Source organism: Thermobia domestica, chromosome 10 (genome assembly GCF_964235325.1).
Source record: "Thermobia domestica chromosome 10, izTheDome1.hap1.1, whole genome shotgun sequence".
Lineage (NCBI taxonomy): Eukaryota > Metazoa > Arthropoda > Insecta > Zygentoma > Lepismatidae > Thermobia > Thermobia domestica.
In genome coordinates, this window is record NC_137463.1 from 38,775,494 (window position 1) to 38,796,074 (window position 20,581).

The following is a 20,581-nucleotide window of genomic DNA, read 5'->3' on the forward strand; positions in this document are numbered from 1 at the left end:
TTTTTTTGTGAGAACTTGAAGTTTCAGTGTGACTTATTTTCAGTTTAACCGTTCTAACTTTATAAGCATTTTCAGTGCATATTTCTTTTGTTCATAGTTTGGTGACGTTTATCGTCGAATTACTGCCATGAGTTGCATACGAGCTAATACATTGCGTATCAACTTTGTTACGGTGAGTCAAAAGCCCACGTCTATTGCTGTTCATGAATGGATATGTAAGGTATTTAAGTTAACCCTTGATCAGGTGTTGTCCATTGAAATGGACTTTCTACGTAAGAACTTATATCTGAAATTAATTAACAAAGTGTTATGTGAACAAATCCTAGCTAGTACGAATGGAGTAGTGACCTACTCCGATAATAATGGGGAACATGTGTTGCCTATTGATTTGGCGGATAATTCTGTGGTGATAGTCAAGGTGTCCTTATGCCCCATGGAACTTAGTGACATGCAATTAACGCGTGTGCTCTCCCAATATGGCGATGTTACTAGTATTGTCGACGAACAATATTCAAAGGAACATGTTTATGCTACCCGAACGGGTCGTAAGCTTGTTAAAATGACTATTAAACGAAACATTCCTTCGTTTATCACGGTCTGTGGTTTACGTTTGTTTACCAGCTTTCCTGGTCAAATTCAAACTTGCGCCATCTGCAACTCCCCCGACCATTTTGTTCAGGGATGTCCTAAGAAGAGGAATTCCCGTCTTACTGTGCCATCTTCATCAACCAGTTCCGTTTCTCCCATTGTGCGAGTACCTCATAATTTACCAGTGGATCCATCAGCTCCTGATACAGGTAGTTACAGTGTTTTTCCCGTGCTTCGTAAGAATGTTCTGGAATCACCTTCTTCAAATCCACCGAACGAATCAGACAACCAGCCTGCAGATCCCCCCATTCACTCCGAATCGGCTCCTGCAGAACCTGTACCATCTAATACCATGGAAGTGGAAGAAACTCAGGATACTAAAATTATTCCAGCACCCATAACACCCAGCACCGCACCAGCTGTTTCAACAGTCGTCACATCAGTTTCTACGGTAAGTGATACTGGTTTAGTCGAAGAGACTTGTTCCGTCTCTCAGACCGTACCTTTAGCTGTTCCACCAGAATTCACTCTCAACTTAACATCGCGCTCTCGCGGTAGTGACTCCACAAGTGACTCAGATACAGAAATTACTCATAGTGATAAACGCAAACTCAGTAAAGAAAAAGTACTCAGTAGTGTATGTAGTAAGGACTTGCGTCCTATACACGATCTTTCTGTCGTTCATGCACGCCAAACGCGAGCATCCACAAAAAAGTTGAAACCAGTGGTTAATTCCGAAAAAGGGGGTACCTAAAATTGTAGTGGCATCATAATACTGCATTGTGGTACTTTTCTTTATTCTTTCTGCAGTGATATTACCTACTCTTTATCATGTGTTGTAACGCTCGCTTATATTTCTTGTCTCTCCTCGTTTTTATGTTTACGTTCCGTTTAGCGACTGTTAATCTCAATAAGTTCACTTCTTTAGTTAAGCACCATGCCCTAAGTGACTTTATACACCAAGAAGAAATCGATGTTTTGTTTGCTCAGGAAGTCGCAGTCACGGAATTCCATTACCTACCGAATCATTCTCATGTTACCAGTGTTAGTGAAACAGCTTCAGGAACCGCCATTATTTACCGCAGTGATCTCAATTTTTTGGCACCTTTACAACATCCCAGTGAGCGTATTACCACCGGAGATTTACAAAATATTCGTTTGTGCAGTGTCTATGCTAAATCTGGTTCTTCGTATAAAAGAGAACGAAATAATTTCTTTGCTACTGAACTCCCCCCGGCTTTGTATAATGGTCAGTCCCCATGCATTCTTGCCGGGGATTATAACTGCACACTTTCTCCTCTCGATGCTTATCCTCATTTCAGTGATTCGTCTGCTCTCCGTCAACTAATAACAACTTATGATTTAGTGGATGTGTGGCGCCATTTTCATCCTAATGAACCAGGACATACATTCTTCACGTCTGGATCGTCTTCCTCTCGATTGGACAGATTCTATATCAGTAAATCTCTTCTTCATGGGGTTCGAGATGTACAAATTACACCCATCTGCTTTAGTGACCACCTGGCAGTTATAATGACCATTGATCTCCCCGTCTCAAAATTTTTAAAACGAAGCGGCTTGTGGTATTTTAATACCTCCATCCTACAGGAGCCTGACTACATCCATCTTATTCACCAAGAATGGGCAGATCTTTTACACCGTCATCAATATTACAAAGGATCCCTTATGCATTTCTGGGAACAGAAAGTCAAACCGAAGTTTCGAGTGATTACTCAACAATATTGTCGGAAACGGAATGCTTCATATTGTACTCAGTATCAATATTACACCACTCTCTTAAGAGACTACATGAAAGAACAACTTCAAGGTAGCAATTTTCGACCTCAAATTCAAGAAATTAAAGCCCACCTATTAGCCATGCACAAACGCCGCATCCAAGGTTTCACAACTCGCAGTAAAATACATCAATATGACGACTTAGAAACTCCCGGAATTGTACAAATCAACAAAGAACTCATGCGTGGAAAGCAGAAATTTATATCTCAGCTTAAAGATGCCACCGGTCACGTGTATGTAGGTGAGCAAGTAATACATTGTGTCACAAATCATTATAAACAGCTGTATGCTAAGCCTACTTCCTTCTGTGACAGTCCCGAACTTCTCAACTATCTTCCTACAGTCCTACAGAAACAGGATCAAGAATATCTATCTAGTCCATTTACAGTAGAAGAGGTTAAATCAGCCATTGTTTCCGGCCGTCGAGGAAAATCTACGGGGATTGATTCCCTACCTCTAGAATTCTATATAACCTTTATAGATATTTTAGCACCCTTTCTTACGAACCTTTTCAATGAATATAGGCAGACTCTAGTTCTAGGTGAATCTCTTCGCACAGGTGTTACAGTTTTAGTACCTAAACATTCTCGCACTTCCAGTGTTAATGATTTAAGACCTATTTCCCTTCTGTGTACGGATTTAAAAATTTTAACACGCTGTCTAACTGCACGCATGAAAGTGTTTAGTGACAAACTGCTAAGTGCACATCAATATGGAATAGGCCAACAGAACCCGATCTATAAGGCTTTATCAAATCTTAGAGATTTCATTTCCTACCACGAATCAACTGCTCCTTCACCCGTTGCTATTTTAGCCACGGATTATTCTCAAGCTTTTGATAGGATTAACCATGACTACTTATTCAAAGTCCTTGAGAAATATGGTTTTGGGTCCTCCTTTATTTCTCTTGTACGAGGAATTTATACGCATAGATTGTCAAAAATTAAAGTTAATGGTGGCTTAAGTAACCCAATAAACATTAATAATGGTATTTTGCAAGGTGACCCAATGTCAAGTTTATTATTCAGTTTGTCCCTTGCACCACTTATATACGCGACTGAACGTTTACTCCCTGGTGTGTCTGTCTACAATACCAAACTAACTGTACAAAGTTATATAGATGATTCCCACTATTGTTTACAAAATCCGGCCGACATGAATAGCCTACAACGGTTATTAACCTTATATCAACAGGCTTCTGGAGCGCAACTCAATCACAGAAAAACAAAAATATTATGTATTCATCCAGAATACAATGCTTCATATAGCAACTACTATGATACGGTTCAAAGTGTCAAAATACTTGGTGTATGGTGGTACAATAATATCAATCAAACAGTAGAACAGTCATATAATCTTACAGCAAATAAAATCCGAAGTCTTCTTATAACTCATAGACAGCGAAACATGAACATTTTTAGTAGAAACTTATTTCTCAAAACGTCTGTTTTTAGTATTTTCAGCCACATTGCACAGATTTTACCAATGCCAGTTAAAATATCTAACCAGTTAACCAGTCACGCTTTGTTTTTCTTATGGCATTCCAAAATCTTACGCGTGGCTAAGAATCAACTCTACCTCCCCTCACGTGAAGGAGGCATAGGCTTTTTGCACATAGAAGCACAGGCACGTGCCCTTCTTATGCACAGAAGTTGTAAGCTGGTCTGTGAACACGAGACTTCGATTACGGCTGCTGTTATCAATGTCTGCTTCCACTGTTTAGACCTTCAGGCGCCAGTACACGTGTTTCCTTGGAGCTACAAATTTCCTCATTTACGTGATGTCATACTTGATATGATATACGCCTTGCTAGCAAAAGATCCAATTGAAACTGGTTCGGTCAACAACCTTTACTGGCGCTATGTTCGCTTGTGGGTTACTAGTATACCGACTGTTGTCTTAAAGCACCCACATAAAAATTGGAATGCTATATGGAAAAACATCAACGCTTCCTTTCTCACTCACCACCAACGTACAACCTGGTATTTTATAGTCAATAATGTATACGAAACATTGGAAAAACTTCACAATATAGGTATTGTAAATAGTAATATATGCCCATACTGCAACAATCTTGATACACTAGCGCATAAGTTTCATGCCTGTTCCAACGTACCAATCATTTGGAAGTATTTTTGTATTTTAATTAGCAAAATTTGTCGTCTTTCACCTCATAGCTTTACTGTAACAGAACTTATTTTGTGGCCTGCTTTTAATTATTTTCCGACATTTAAAAACAATGCTGTTATCTGGATAACTATACAGACAATTATGTTTCTTGTGCATACTAATCGGCCTTATCATATAGAATTATACAAGCAATATTTGCAATATCAGGCCAGCCTTCTCTCACCTGCACGAAAAAGGAAATTTTTTGCTAACTATTTAACTGTTCTTACAGAGTCTTTGTCCATGTATGTAATGTTATAATAATAATAATAATAATAATAATAATAATAATAATAATAATAATAATAATAATAATAATAATAATAAAAACAGAAAGATGACAAATCTGTAATACACTTTTCTCATATCAGCTCATGATAATGTAGGAATAACTAATGGTAAATCTACTAGTAATTATGTAACCTGCCTGCCCCGTGCAGACACCTATGTATATTTGCATTGTCTTTGTTCATTATGTCAGTTTTTTTTTTCTTTCTTCTTCTTTTCGTTTTTTTTTATTTTACCATATTTTTTTACAAATGTATAAATTCACTTTTTTTTTTAATTTTTAATATGTTCATGTACTTTGTTTGTTCTTCTCAATAAAGAAGGTTTAAAAAAAAAAGTGGTAGAGCGTTCACCTCCTGTGCTTGGGGTCCCTGGTTCGATCCCAGCTCGCGCCGTGTGGACTTTGTGGTGGACAAACACCGTGTTCGTGGGTTTTCTCGGGGTTCTCCCGTTTCCTCCCACTTTCTTCATTCCACCACTTCACTCATCTCTCATCATCACCGTCTCCTTTAGCCTAACCGGCATAACCGTGGGACGTAAAACTAAAGATTTCATTTCATTTTTACCCTTTAGCGGATGGAACCCTCCCTTTGCTTAGGGGAAAAAAGTGAATGACCTCAGCTGTGTTGCCAATTTTGTCTTTCAGTCGTTTAGTCTTGACGCGTGAAGATCATGGGCTACTTAGAATGGCTAACAAGACAAAGCAGAGCGAAGTTCGTGAAATAATTCATTGTGGCAACGCTTCTGCATCCAACAACTGAAAAATCTCCGTCACAGTAAATTGTCCCTCCTCTTTCGAGGAAGGTACGGGAAATCACATATCGACAGCAGCGCCAGAAGAGGGCATAGTTGAAATAGAAAGACTCTAGAATTTTTAATAGATATATGCTAGACCGTTTTCAAAAATATAGTGTATAGTCACTCTTATTCCCTTCATTAGTTCCATCATTTCAGGTGAGTATATGCTGAACTATAGACCTCCCTAATTTTCCAGTGAATGTGGAACAGGGGCGGCGATACGGTCACAACCTCGAAGCATCAGAAAATTGTTTATGAGGTTTTCTCGAAACGAAAAATAACTGATAAGAAACTGAAAAATTGACACATATTTCATACCCACTCATACATTATGGAATCTGGACACAAAATAATTACTATGTTCTTTTATCCGATCTTTATTTGATATTTTCTTTCCGAGTTATTACCAGTTCTGTGTTTTTCCGATCAATTTTTGGAGTTCTACAATTCCTAAAGAAGGCATTTTTGCATCCAGACTAGATCATATATTTTTTCATGTTTTTGTGTGGGGGTTGATTTCCTAAATCTTTTTTGGTATTGTTTCCGAATACTTTATATACACTGCTGTTTGCGAAAATTGCAAGATAAAAAAAAAAAAAAAAAAGACGTGTGTGAGTTGAATGGACTTCATACCACAGATTCGTTACATGACTGTACAGAAATTACTACAATTTCAGAACTATACTAGGTTTGCCATTCGTCCGGAAAAATCCAGGACCCTCATGGAATCGAGATCTGCGTCCCGGTGTCCCGAGAATATTTCTCGGGACGCTTAAATGTCCCAGATTTCAGCGAAGAAGAAAGAAAGGGAATATTAAAGTTTGCTTTTTCCACAGGATTAGGTATATAATTATTCTCTTTAACTTCTGACGTGAATATGGCAAGTCAAATGTTGAAAAAGACTTGAATACATAAAACATTGACTTAATTAACCCGGGAACGGTCGACTGTTGATTTGTGACGCGAGCGGTCGACACGTGAGTGCGGCGCTCACTTACGATAAAATCGTTTCTATAGCTGTTATGACTTTACACGTGATTTATTTTCAACACATTTCTAAATGTTGACATTTTGTGATTTATTATTATTACTATTGTTAAAATAAAATCGCAAATAAAATTATGATGCGTTTATATAAAAACCATTTCTTATTACCATTTATTCTTAAAGTTATATATATTTTTATTATCAAAGGTTTTATTCTATGAAATCAATTTATGTTATCCCATAAACAATCATAAACATTAGTTGATTATCATTGTCGCATAAAATTATATTCTTATTATCATCATCACATATATCACATAAGGATTACATTTTCTTAAAAAAAAATATTTACATAATTAGAGCTAGTTTTTAGTATATTCCTGATGATGATTCCTAATTTAATTTCAGAGAAGCTGAAATGATATAAGAAAATCAAGAGGTCCTGAAAGCAACTGCAATTGACGGGAAAATAACTAGTATTAACTTTTACATTTATTATCCATTTTTACGAAGATGAGACAGAAAGGACACTAGGCAGAACAGGAATTCCTGTTCTGTCTAAGATAAGATTGGATAAAAGATGTGTTACAAAGTGCTGGAGGGTCATTAGGCAGAACAGAGAGACATCAAGCTCGATATCGAATTCTATAAAAAGCATTACCATCTTTGCTTTGCAGATGTGTTTGCTTTATCTTTCACTAAGATAATAGATTATTATTTAAAGGAAAAAAATAAACACAACGAGATCTATTTGTAGTGTATAGGGCTTTCTGAGTGCGATTACGCTTTTTTCACCTTTATGGTTCATGACGGGCTGGCATACTTAAAATCGTGGCTTTTAAGATTTGTTCTTTCTAGGGATAGTGAAGCGGCAAATGGTTCCATTGCAAAAGGCGGTAAATTGCCCAGGGCCGATCCTTTTATTATTATTATTATTATTATTATTATTATTATTATTATTATTATTATTATTATTATTATTATTATTATTATTATTATTATTGAATATTTTACTTACCACCTTTCGTGCAGCTAATATTGCGTGTACCATTCCTAATCCCTTCATAAAACATCCACCTTCCTTGGATTTCTTCGTACGTGCAGTTTGCTGGAGTGTCACATAAAACTGGTCTCAAAGTTCTTCCCGTTAAAACTATCAACATCCCCGCACTTAACACATTATAAATAACATAAGCTTTCATGTTTTAAGAAATCTACCTCAAATATTTTATTATTATTATTATTTTCGATCATTCGGTACTATGACCGTTTACGTCGGTTAGAAGCTTGTAATAGAATAGGATTTCCGTCTTTAAGAAAAGGAAACAATATCCTTAGATTACAAAATGTAGCAAACCGAAGCGACAAGCTTACAAAGATATGCACCAAATGTAGTTTGTTAACGTCTTCTTCCTGTGGTTTTGATAACAGCTAAGCACCATGTCGAAACTCCCAAGCATGTTCTTGGTTTGCTTACTTCACTGGGACATTTTATCATGTGAGAAAATAAACGTTTCATACTTTTCGTTCTTTCTTTTTTTGCGATCGCAGCACCAACTTACTACTCGCTCTGCTACATACATACACACTTCACTCTCTGTTTGATGCTGGTGATGCAAAATCAATGTTGCCAGAATATTAATACTTTTCTAATGTTTTTCAGGATTTTTCATGTATAGTTTCCCATATATATATATATATATATACAGTGGCGGATTCAGGATATGATCAAGGGGGCAACACCATATTTTGTCGTTTTATCCAGTGTAAAGCAGGATTGAAGCCCATTTTATCCAGTATATACCTGAGCGTCAAGGGGGGCTATAACCCCCCTTGGATCCGCCACTATATATATATACAAGCGTTGATAACTCGCCTCTCTGTGTTGAAATAAAACGGCATAGGAAGTGTCATTGTTCGTCTCAGCGACTCCAAAAACTACGGATTCGACACTGATATCGGTCATTTTCGATTACATTTATATATTTCCCCCTCCCTCAACTTCAGAGGCTGAATTTGGATTTAAACTGCATCGGAAGTGTCACTGTTCATCTTAACAACCCCGTAAATTATGGATTCGGCATTAATATCGGTCATTTTCGATCATTTTTATATTGCCTCCTCTCTTCCAAGTTTCGGAGCTCTATTTGGTTTTAAACGGCATCGGAAGTATCACTGTTCATCTCAAGAATTCCGTCAACTATTAATTCGCCACTAATATCGGTTGTTTTTGCTGATTTTTAAATATCTCCCCCTCCACTAAGTTGCATCGTCAAAGTAAAATGACAAAATCCATTCCAGGCCCAAATCTTATCCATGTTGAAAAAATTCGATTTACATTGGTCGGGTGGGTCAAGACATATTAAGTCACAAACGTAATCATTTTCATTTGTATCTATCTATCTATCTATCTATCTATCTACGTATATATATATATATATATATATATATATATATATATATATATATATTACTATTGCTAAAGCGCTCTTTGATATCGGCCATTTTCTATGATTTTTATATATCTTCCTCCCCTCCCCAAAGTTGTGGGGCTGAATTTGGATTTAAACTAGGGATGGTCATACTTTCCGGAAAACGGAAGACGAAAAATTTCCGGAAAACGGAAGATGGAAAAATTTCCGGAAAAGTGAAAAACGGAAAATTTGATTTCCGGAAACCGGAAAATTATTTTTCCGGAAATGGCCATCCCTAATTTAAATGCCATCAGAAGTGTCACTGTTCTCTTAGCAACCTCGAAAACTGTATTCGACACCAATATCTTGTATTTTCAATTATTTTTAAAGGTCTCTCCCCTTCCTCACCTCTAAGTTACACCGTCAAAGTGATATGCCAAAAACCATCTCAGGTTTAAACTTCATCTAGGTTGTAAATTTGATCGAAATCGGTGCTGTGGTTGAGGAGTTATTAACTTATATATATATATATATCCTCCTCCCCTTAGTTCTGCCGTCAAAGTGAAATGATAAGAAACGTCTCAGGCTCGAGCCTCATCTACATGTTAAAAATTTGATCCAGATTGATCGTTTGGTTCAAGAGTTAATAAGTTTTATTTATTTTTGAACTCCTTCCTCCCAAGGGCGCCCATGTTGTAGTTTCCAAAGGGGGCAATATAAGCGAAGTTTCAAATAGAGTTTCAAATTTTGCTGTAACTAAGGTAAAAATTTTATTTGGTTTTCGATATTCTGAAGTACAATTTCTTCTAGGGGGCAAGCGTCCCACCTTGCCCCCTTTGATGGGCGCCCTTGCTTCCTCCCTCTCCCCTAAGTTCTATCGTCAAAATGAATAGATAAATACCATCCCAGGCCCGAACCTCATCTATGTTGACAATTTGATCGAGATCGGTCGAGTGGTTCAAGAGCGATGAAGTCACAAAGACAGTAACTTTCATTTTTATTTTTTTTAAAAAATATATTTCCTCCTCCCCTACGTTGCACTGTCGAAGTTAAATGGCAAAATTATTCCAGGTCCAAACGTCACCTATGTTGAAAACTTGATCAAGATGGTTGGGTGGTTCAACAGTTGAGTTTTATTTATTTTTTATATACATCTCCCCCTCCTCTCTCCCTCCCCTAGGTTCTAATGTCAAAGGGAAAATATTAAAAGAAATTAATCTCGAACCTCATCTTTGTTGAAAATTTGATCGAGATCGGTAGGGTAGTTCAAGAGTTGTTTAGGTTTTATTTATTTTTATAGATCTATCCCTCCTCTCCCCTTCCCCTAAGTTCTACCGTAAAAGTGACATGAAAATAAAACATCCCAGGTCTGAACCTAATCTATGTTGAAAATTTGGTTAAGATCGATTGGGTGGTTTAAAAGTGATAAAGTCACAAAGACAGTCACCTTTATTTTTATTTTTTAAACATATATCTCCTCCCTGCCCTACGTTGCACCGCAAAAATGAAATGACGAAAACATCCCAGGGCTAAACCTTATCTATGTTGAAAGTTTGATCGAGAACGGTCGGTCGGTGGTTCAAGAGTTATTAAGTTTCATTTATTTTTGTATATTTTCCTCCCTCCCCTCCCTCTCCCCTTAGATCTACCGTCAAAGTAAAATGATAAAAAAAATCCCAAGTTCGAACCTCATCTATGTTGAAAATTTGATTGAGATCGATCGGGTGGTTCAAGAGTTTAGTCAATTTTATTTTTATATTTATTCATTTTAGTATATCTCCCTCCTCCACCCACTTCCTTACGTTGCTCCGTCAAACTGAAATGTAAGAAAACATTCCAGGTCCGAACCATATCTATGCTGAAAGTCTGATCGAGATCAGTCGTTTGGTTCAAGAGTTATTAAGTTTTATTTAGTTTTTATTAATTCCCCTCCTCCCCTTCCCAAGTTCTACCATTAAAAGCGAATAGCTAAAAACACTCTTAGGCCGGAACCGCATAAACGTCAGAAATTTGAGCGAGATCGATCGAGCGGTTCCAGAGATTAGGAGTCACAAACATAATCATTTTCAATTTTATAATATATATAAAATTATAATTTTATAGTAAAATTAGTATACAGACATTTTTTCAGTGTGTTTGCAAAATGAAAAAAAAAAATACCTGAGTTTTACGTTCCACGATTATAACCTATCAGGCTAAGATAGACGGATGATTAACCATGTCGGTCCCGGCGTCCCCCACATGGGACATAAAATATGACGACATTATTATTGCTTTTCAACTTTAAAATCAGACTGGCAACATTGAAAACTGTACGAAAAGTAAGATGTAAGAAAAGTTATAGCTACATTGCGGATAAATTTTGATTTACCCTCGTATAATGCGTTCATTTTTACTTTCGAGCAACGATAAGAAAGAATTAAACATGGTAGTAGTGAATTCAAGTTTCCATTGGATTCACGCGTTTTATGGCCCCTACATGTCAAAAAATTGATTTTTAGATGTCTATCTTTCTGTTCGCCCATCCGTTCGTTGCCATATAAAGATGTTCGTTTGCATAGAGGTTATACCCTTGAACGTATAGCAGTGCCGGACTGGCCACGTTGGCTACTTGGCAATTGCCAAGGGCCCCAGGCTAGAGGGGCCCCGCAGGGATCATGAGGCGCAGGACCCGTAGGCTTTGGTCGAATTTTCGCCATCACAAATGCTTTCTTGAGTCTACCTGCCAAAAAGGTTGAAGAAACCTCCGTCTTTCCGCAAGAAGTCAGCTTCCCCCGCTGCTCATATCAGTACGGCCAAGTGACCCATTCATTGTGAGAGGGTATTTTCTAAATTGAAAATTGCTTAAACTAGACTAATATCTACGATAAGTCAAAACATTTGTTTCCTTTACTTTTTATGTCTGAAAAAGAATTACGGTACTCGAAAAATGAAAATGAAATGAAATTTGTGAGTGCCACGATTATGCTGGTTAGGCTAAAGGAGACGGTGATTATGAGAAATGAATGAAATCAAGAAAGTTGGAGGAAACGGAAGAACCCCGTGAAAACCCACACACACGATGTTTGTCCACCACAAAGTTGACTTGGTTGAAGTTCACTTGGCGGGAGCACGGTTTGAACCCGGGGCCCCATGCACCAGAGGCGAACGCTCTACCAATGAGCCACCGCGTCGCTACAGAATTACTCCAGAATGTAAACAAAGAAAAGTAATTGATTTGATTGTTTCATCAAGTGAAGAACTGCATAAAAACTCAAAGTAACTGAAGTAACTTCACGATCACGTTTGATTGTCTCATGTCATTATTATTGTAACTTTTTTTTCGTTCTGTTTTGTACTATATATAGGATCCGCGCCAAGGGCCCTCAACTTGGCCAGTCCAACACTGACGTATAGAGACCAAATTTAAACCTTAAGATTTTCATAAGACTTTCTAAGACCATTTTTGAAATTTTCTACCTAGCCCCAAATGTATGGGTAGTTTACTGAATTTTGAAAATAATAATAATATTAAAGGAAGATGCCATTTTCTCAAAAACGACTCCGGCGATTTTGCTTATATTTCATAAATAAATATCTCATTAATAACTGACAATTTGACATAACCCATTTCTCTTGAAAAAAAAAAAAATCCGAACGAGTTAGTTTATTCTTAGGGTGAGGCTGTTAGGACGATTCTCCATAAAAGGACTGATGGGATTTTGTTGACTCCTTATAAAAAAAAAATCACTAATAACCCTAATATATGATAGTCATTTGTCATTAAAAAGTTCACAAACTGGAGTTTAGTTTTATTGCTGAGTTTTCTTCGAACGAGGTTATCCGAAAACATAATTTTTATTGTATTTTATAATTAAATGTTCAGTAACGACTGCTGCATAATATGAGTTAGTTTAAGAAAATGGAGCGAGAAAGCTTAAAAAATCAAATGAAAGCTTTAAGTTTAACGCCCCCACGATTATGCCTTTTAGACTAAGGGAAACGATTGTTAAAGCAGTAAATTACGATGATAGAATTGGTGGAATGAGGAAGTGGGAGGAAACGGGAGTACCCCGAGAAAAGCCACGAGCAATGTTGTCCACTATAAACTTACTTGGCCGGGGATAGAACCAGGGACCTCATGCACCAGCGCTGTACGACTACCCCACCGTGCCTTCCACGCGAGAAAATTTAGTGCGGTAGTCTATATCTTTCTTTCCCACAGGGAATCCAACATGGGATTACATGTACCAAAAGCGTGCGTGCCAGTCACTAGACTGTCCGACCTTAGACAGTTAAATTCCAACCGGTGGCCCTGCGTAGCGTAGTCGCTAACGCTCTTGCCTTCGGTCCCGGGTTCGATTCCCGGTGGGGTCACTCGGTCGGAAAAGCGTAACACGCTTTTTCAGGCCAGTCACCCTGATTGAGGTTTTCCTCATTCACACCAGGCAAATGGCCGGGGTGGTACACAACTTATAGGTCCCAGGCCGTTTCCTTCCTTCCCCAACCCTTTCTTCCTTCCCTTTCCCCAGATTGTGTGCTCACCGAGGGACGTCACCCCTCAAATCGTGACGGGCTAAATGGCCTTAGATGCTTAAAACCCAGAAATCTAAATCCAATTGAGTGATACTAGAAGCCATAATGTTACAACTATCTTTAGTAGCTTTGTAACAGTCCTTTTTTTTTTTTTTTTTTTTTTGAGAAATCTAATCTTAACAGAACACATAATTAGCCTAAAGTCCCCCTAAGCAAGAAATTAACTGCATCCGTTCATTAATATTTTCCTGCATTGTCTTGTGTATCGCACCTCATCCCACACTCCACCTTTATCACTAAATATTTATGACAATAATAATAACTTACTTATACTGTATATACAGTGGCGTATTTAAGGGGGAATCCGGGTTTAAGCCCCCACCCCGAAACTTTATTTACTATTTTAAAGTAAATGAAATATCTTGCAGAATTTTCACATTTCCAGGAATAAAGTTAGCAAAGCCTCCTCCCCGAAACAAAATCGTAAATGCGCCACTGTCTATATAGCTCTTTTGCTACGTATGTTTTCATTACCTCATATTATGTTTCTTCTTATCATGTTTGATGTTCCTATTTTATTTCTGTTATTTCGATACTCGTTCCTCAGCCCCTCCTTTCATGGTTTGATCATCTCTAATCATCATTACTTCATTCATAACAGCCGTATGTGTAAATATGTAAATAAGTCTGTAATTTATATATACGTATTTTCCAGTAAGTGCAAATGTAGGTCTATATATATCACCTTTGTCTATTTTTATCCTTTTCAGCACCAAATGTTAAGAAACCCAAAGTTACTTAAGTCTAGTTCCTACTATGAATAGAACAAAGAATAAAACAGTTAGACCAACCACGGACCTCAACTCCTTGTTTTCTCACACCACTTCCCTAAAAGAGGGCGTCACAGGAAGCTAGTGTGAGCTACATTAAACAAAGGAAAAAGAAAAGAAAAAAGAAAGGAAACAAAATCAAAGGGGTAAAAGAGTACGGAATATGTTCCAGTTTGAAATCCACTGTTTGAAAAGTGTCATACATCTGGCAACTCTGAGTCAGAATTAATTGCTCGTAACTGTTTATGATAACATCACGCCTGGAAAATAAAACTTATCTCAACTGGTAACTTTTATATTATTTACGTTTATCAATGTGTAGCTTGTTACTACATGTGTTACGACCAAATATTAAGTACTTCAAAAGAAATACCGCTAGTCTACATTTTTAACCACTTTATTTACGTACTTATGTCTAACCTACATTTCTGTCTAATCAGACAGAAACACACATCCATTTTAATTAAAAAATAGGCTGTTTATACTGACACCCAAGCTGGGGAGCAGCGTGGGCAGTTGCCCCTTTTAATTATCTTGTCACAGTTAAATAATTGAAAGATTAAGACAAAAGACAATAAAACGGAGAAGTGGTCGCCAATTTAATAACTGAAAGAGGACTCAGTTTTCGGTATATCAATTGAAGAAACAAAGCGAGTTGATTGCTAAATTTAATATTTTATATTTATTTCTTTAAGGGTTATTCAATATCGGACTTCTGAACACAAAAATGATTAAACTTATTGACCGCGCATATGGCGACCACTTCTAGTCACGACTTCCTTCAGTTTTAATGAAAATAGAGAAAGTCTGAGAGAGAGATATAGTAAAGTCAAGGGGAAGGTAAAGGAAGTAGAAGAAGAAGGAGGGGAATGGAAGGAAGAAAGAGGGTTACGAAGGTTTTCTGATGAAACTAGGGCCTACATCCCTTCTGTTTAGTCTCCCCCGAGGGGAAAATATAGAAAAATAATAGTTTGCAAGACTCCTTCCATCAATCATTGATAGCGATCAGGTTTCTCCTAAGCATTTTCCTTTTGATTGTCTTTCTTGGCTCCTGCAAGATCATATGTAGTACGTAATTTGGAGGGGGGTTGTTTTTTGAAAGAGGGAAAGGAATGCATAAAAAAGAGTATCTTGTATAGCAGTATGGTTTGATTTAATGATTATCAACACATCAGGTTACAGCCGAAATAGCCTATGTTTTTGTTTTACAATATGCAAGATGCATTGCAAAACGTTACCTATAACGTTACCTATAAACGTTACCTAATACCTTTTAATTAGGCCTATATACGGACCAATTTACAATATACCTTTGTGTACTAAGGAAGAGATATTTGGGAATTTAGACGTTAATGCTCCTACGTCACTTGATTGACGTAATACAATTAACCTTGTCCTTTGCATTGAGCTATTTTTTAGATATTGAACGACCTTTCCGTTTATTCATGTCAGTCTGTAATATTACACGGCTCTTGCAAAAAAAAAAAAAAAAAAAAAAAAAAAAAAAATTGAACAGCGCTGAATATGATTACTAATTTGTTGTACTAAGAAATCGAACGTTTGTTTAGACATGCGAAAGTAATTAATTAAAAAATTTCAAATCATATGTCCGCAGCTGTTCATATAATGTATAAAACGAACCTTCCACATGCACTGTCAACAATGGATGGATCCAAATCTTTCTAGTGCTGCTTTGTTTCCTCTTTCTTCGCCGTAAGTACAGCAAGGCAAGGAGATATCTTTTATTTATTGCTGGACTCATGTTCTCTCCTTCACGTTCAAACTCAAACTACCTTTCGGCACCGGCATTACCTGGATGTGCGTGCAAAGCAGCGCCGGTTCCGGTTCCGGCATTGTCGGGGACGTGTGCAAATGCTCTTTTGACGAGTGTATGAAGAGTTAAATCTCTTGGTGTTTGGATGGTTAATGAACCACTCATCAAAAACTATTACCGTACTCTTTGGGCCTTATGCAGAGTCGTTCTGACGCGTTATTAGTACCGTACTAAAGAGTTCGACTAGCATATGATTCCTGCTGTAGTCAGGCATTTAGTATGACGCTAATCATACGTCAAAACGACTCTGCATTAGGTCATTTCTTTCTTTATTCTCTGTTAAGCGTTTCTTGATATTTTTGAACTAGGAGGAAGACCAATACTTGCAACAAGGAGTCTATCACTTTCCAATTCGAACATTTTAGGTTGAAGATAAAATTATGAAAGTTTTGAAGTAAGACGTATAGTAGTTTGATAAAAGGCTCTCAAGGGAATCTTACTGTTAGTTGGATAGGCACGATTTAATTCTGTGTGAAGCACGTGATTAAAAAGTGGATGTAGTTGGTAGCTGGAGTAGTCCAAGGCAACTATGGTGGAGACCTAACCTGCGGAAAGATCATGTTAGATCAAGGCACAGCGCTTAGATAGTTTTGTGTTCGTCAGGTTGTAATGATTAAAGGCTGTAATGATTAAAGATTAATGATAGAAAGTAACTTATTTGGAAATAAAATAGACGCATATGTTGAAGAAACGATGGTGTGGTTTGGGGGCCAGAAATTCTACTAAATTCCCCCAGACCGTTTCTGAGATCGTGTTGAGCGCGTGGATTACTAGTGTTTTCCGTAGTCCTGATTTCACTACCCATTTATTCAAATTATTCCCGGTGAAAATTGTCTGATATCATCACTGTGTAAAGGGGTATTGTTAGGAATGTGAAAGCGTTATTTAAAAAGATGCAGTATTCTTGGTCCTTAAATGAATCTTCGTATCAGAAACATAGTTGATCTAAGTATGCTTAATGACAGCGTTTATGCCGTTTAAAGGTGGAGCTCCGAGTTTTTTTTTAAACTCTGTTAACAAATGAAAGGACACCGGTGTTGCTACATCTTTGTCTACCATGTTTAAGCAGAGAACGAAATATAAAATTTTCACCTGTTCACCTTCTTGCGCTGTAGTGCGTCTATTTAGCTATAGCCTAGCCCTTTACTACATGGCAACGTCGCATCACAGCCTTGTTTCAATCGTCGAGCTCATAAACGCCATAACTTGTGTCCCGTACTTTACGTAGATGAACCAGTAGTATTGCTAATGTTGATTGCGAGCAGAAGAAAAGAAGTTGGTTTGGAATTTTGGAATTGCGCAGTACGGGAAGAAGGTACTTTCTTTTCAGTCGTAGTGAGAAGATATGAGAGATGAAAGCAATGGTAGAATGAAGAAAGTGAGAGGAAACGAGAGAACCGAGAGGAAACCCATGCACACGGTGTTTGTCCACCACAATGTTCACTTGGCGCGAGTTGGGGTCGACCTAAGGACCTCATGCACTAGATGTGAACGCTCTACCATTAAGCTACAGCGGCCTCCCTAAATCATAATAGTGTCGCAATTTGTGTTGGTATTCAGTGCACCTGGATTATTTACACATTCACTAACCATTAGATGTTATTATTCTTACGCATAAATTAAATTACACTATAATTAGGTAGGATTGGGTACTAGCAATTGTATTTGGCTGAGTATTTCGACAATCAAATTGTAATATTTTCTACTTAAATATAACATCGTAGCAAACAACACAAACTTAATATATATACCACATAATTTTCACGGAGATATCTGTCATTAAATAAACTCGTTGTTTTGGTATTGCATTTGTGTTTTATTTGTTTTCTTTCACCTTACATTTCAAACGCACTAACTGCGTTCCTCAGAGATTTACTAATTTGGGAAATTGTTGTATAATTATTGTAGTATAATTTTGTTACAATTTTACATTTCAAATTTAACAATCAAATATTGTTATAATTTATATTTTCTTATTGTGAGACTTTACATGCGCTGATACATACGCTCTTTCAAGTCTCTCTCTATATGTAATGAACGCTGGAGCTGTTGCTAAGCGCAGAGAAGCTGAAAAGCAAAGAAAATACAACCGTCTTGAAAGTTTTGTTTTCACTCCAATCGTTATTGAAACCAGTGATGCTTGGGGTGTAAGAAGGGAGGTAGGAGAACGCATTTCTTGTTTCCGTAAAATTTCGCTCCACATCCTATCTAATACAGTGTGTATTGTGCTGCCAAAATGTCTTGAGCCGTGGCAAAAATGCGAACTAAAGCCCATACCTTGACACGCGTTGAGCCAATAAGGGTTCAGCAGCTGCTAAGCGAGAGAGCCTTAGCGAAAGAGAGTGGAATTCCTTCAGCCGATAGCAGCGCCTGAAACGGAAGACTAGGTGTCAAGTCAATGTGGTATATTTATAGCTGTTTCTGCCCAACGTGGTAACGTCTCGTCAGTCCTTGGCACTTTTCCACCTGGAAATGAACTGGGATTAAGTGTTTGTTTTGTAGTAAGAATAGACATTTAATTTAATTTAATGCCTTTTGAAACTTTTCTTGTAATATTTTGCGTTGATTAGTGCTGTTCATATAGGATATGAAAATATCGCTGAAGGAATTGTTCTTCGTACAGGGTTATTGTTTACTTTTAGGCAGGGGTAAAAGTGGATCTGGAAAGGTAGAGGGACGGTAGGTAGCGGCATAGAGTCACGCCGTCCCCCTGCCTACCTTTGCCCATTGTAATTTTTTAGAAACTGGGGGAAGCCGTACATATCTTTAGGAGGTGGGGGACGGCGTTCCCCGCGTTCACCCACACTTTTATCCCCTGATTTTTGTAAGATTTGTTGTTTTAAGAAAAGTATGTTTTGAAAAAATATAGTGTGTAATGTATATAATACAATATATTCCAATTAAAATTTTATAAATTTGTACAGACAATTAGTCTTAAATAAAATTATACATTATTCAAATTTATAATTTACAAGAGAACAATTGAAATAAAATTACGTCATAGTATATATTCAATAGAGGAGAAGGTTTGAAACTAAGTGATATTTGGAATGTTTTGATACAGTAGTAATAATAATGAAATAGAAAATAATAATAATAATAATAATAATAATAATAATAATAATAATAATAATACAAAGATAACAGTTATTATATAAATTGAATGAAACCGTAAATTATAACAATATTTGATTGTTAAATATCAAATGTAAAATTCTGACAGGTAAAATTATACTACAATAATTGTACAACAATTCCTGATATTAGTAAAACTCTGACGGTGATCATGCATTTGAAATGTACGCTAAAATAAAATAAATAAAACACGGTAAGAATACAAAAAAATAGATTTAATAATACAGATTTTCTTTAACAATTCATGACGACATTTATTATACAGAGTGCGCCAGAAAAATGTATACTGTTAAAATTTCTTGGGTAGAGCAATAAAATGTACTCGGGATTTGGACTTTCCCTTCACCTTTTCATTACAAAAAGTCTTTATGTACACAAATTATAATAAGTATTCCTCTAATATTTAGGTAAGATTAGATAAGAGCCCGGTGACCAAGCGTCGTGGGCTTTGAGGTGAGGTACTCTCGGTGACCAAGCGTCGTGAGACGGGTGTAGATTAGGTATCTCTCTCTCGGTGACCGTGCGTCGTGAGAAAGAGGAAAGGAACCCGGTGACCAAGCGTCGTGGGTATAAGGATGGGTACCTCTCGGTGACCAAGCGTCGTGAGAGGGGTTTTTAGGTGTTTCGATCATCCGGGAAGATTGATGTTGGTCGAGGCGTGCAGGTCCTTTTTATCCTGTCTTGTCGGCTTCCTTCGTTGATTCTCGTCCTTCCGACTGTTGGCGATGGTGATCAACTCCTCTTCGGGACCGTCGTCTGTTTGTTTTTATTTATTTCTGACACATGTAGTTCACACGTGGTTATTGCCTGGTACGGCAGCGTGGGGATCCTTACAATACACTCTTTGTCATCCTATATCATTGACAATTGTTCTGAAATTTAAGTATGTTGTAGTATGGTTTTCACCGAACAGTTGTCGCCATTGTCATTGTTTTCAGTTACGATTATGTTGTAGTATAGTTTTTCACTCAACAGATGTCGGTACTGTCAGACAGGACTTGTTGCTATAGGCGTTCTTTCCGATTTTTCTTTGTAAATATCGCAAATCGTTCCATGCGCCTCAAACTTGTAAACAATGCGTTTGATTGTTAGGAGGATTGATCGTTCAATACCAAACTCCCCTCTCCACTGACGCTGCACTTCAACGGCATTCCCAAACCTGATAAAAACTCTTCAAAACGTACTTACGCTGCTCGAACGTCAAGCGTGCTCCTGCCATTTTATCT

General features: G+C 37.3%; 1 protein-coding gene across 2 annotated transcripts in view; it reads right to left on the reverse strand.

Annotated features, from left to right (window-relative positions):
* Nucleotides 1-8,208, reverse strand: part of LOC145662452 (dipeptidyl peptidase 1-like) — a 92,769-nt gene extending 84,561 nt beyond the window's left edge. Inside the window, exon 1 of one of the 2 annotated variants that reach the window (XM_081728041.1) lies at nt 7,646-8,208. In XM_081728041.1, the coding sequence (XP_081584167.1) occupies nt 7,646-7,829 (184 nt within the window). In that variant the 5' untranslated portion in view covers nt 7,830-8,208. The remainder of the gene's footprint in view (nt 1-7,645) is intronic. The other variant, XM_081728043.1, reaches the window with a different exon arrangement.
* Between the last annotated feature and the right edge of the window lie 12,373 nt (nt 8,209-20,581).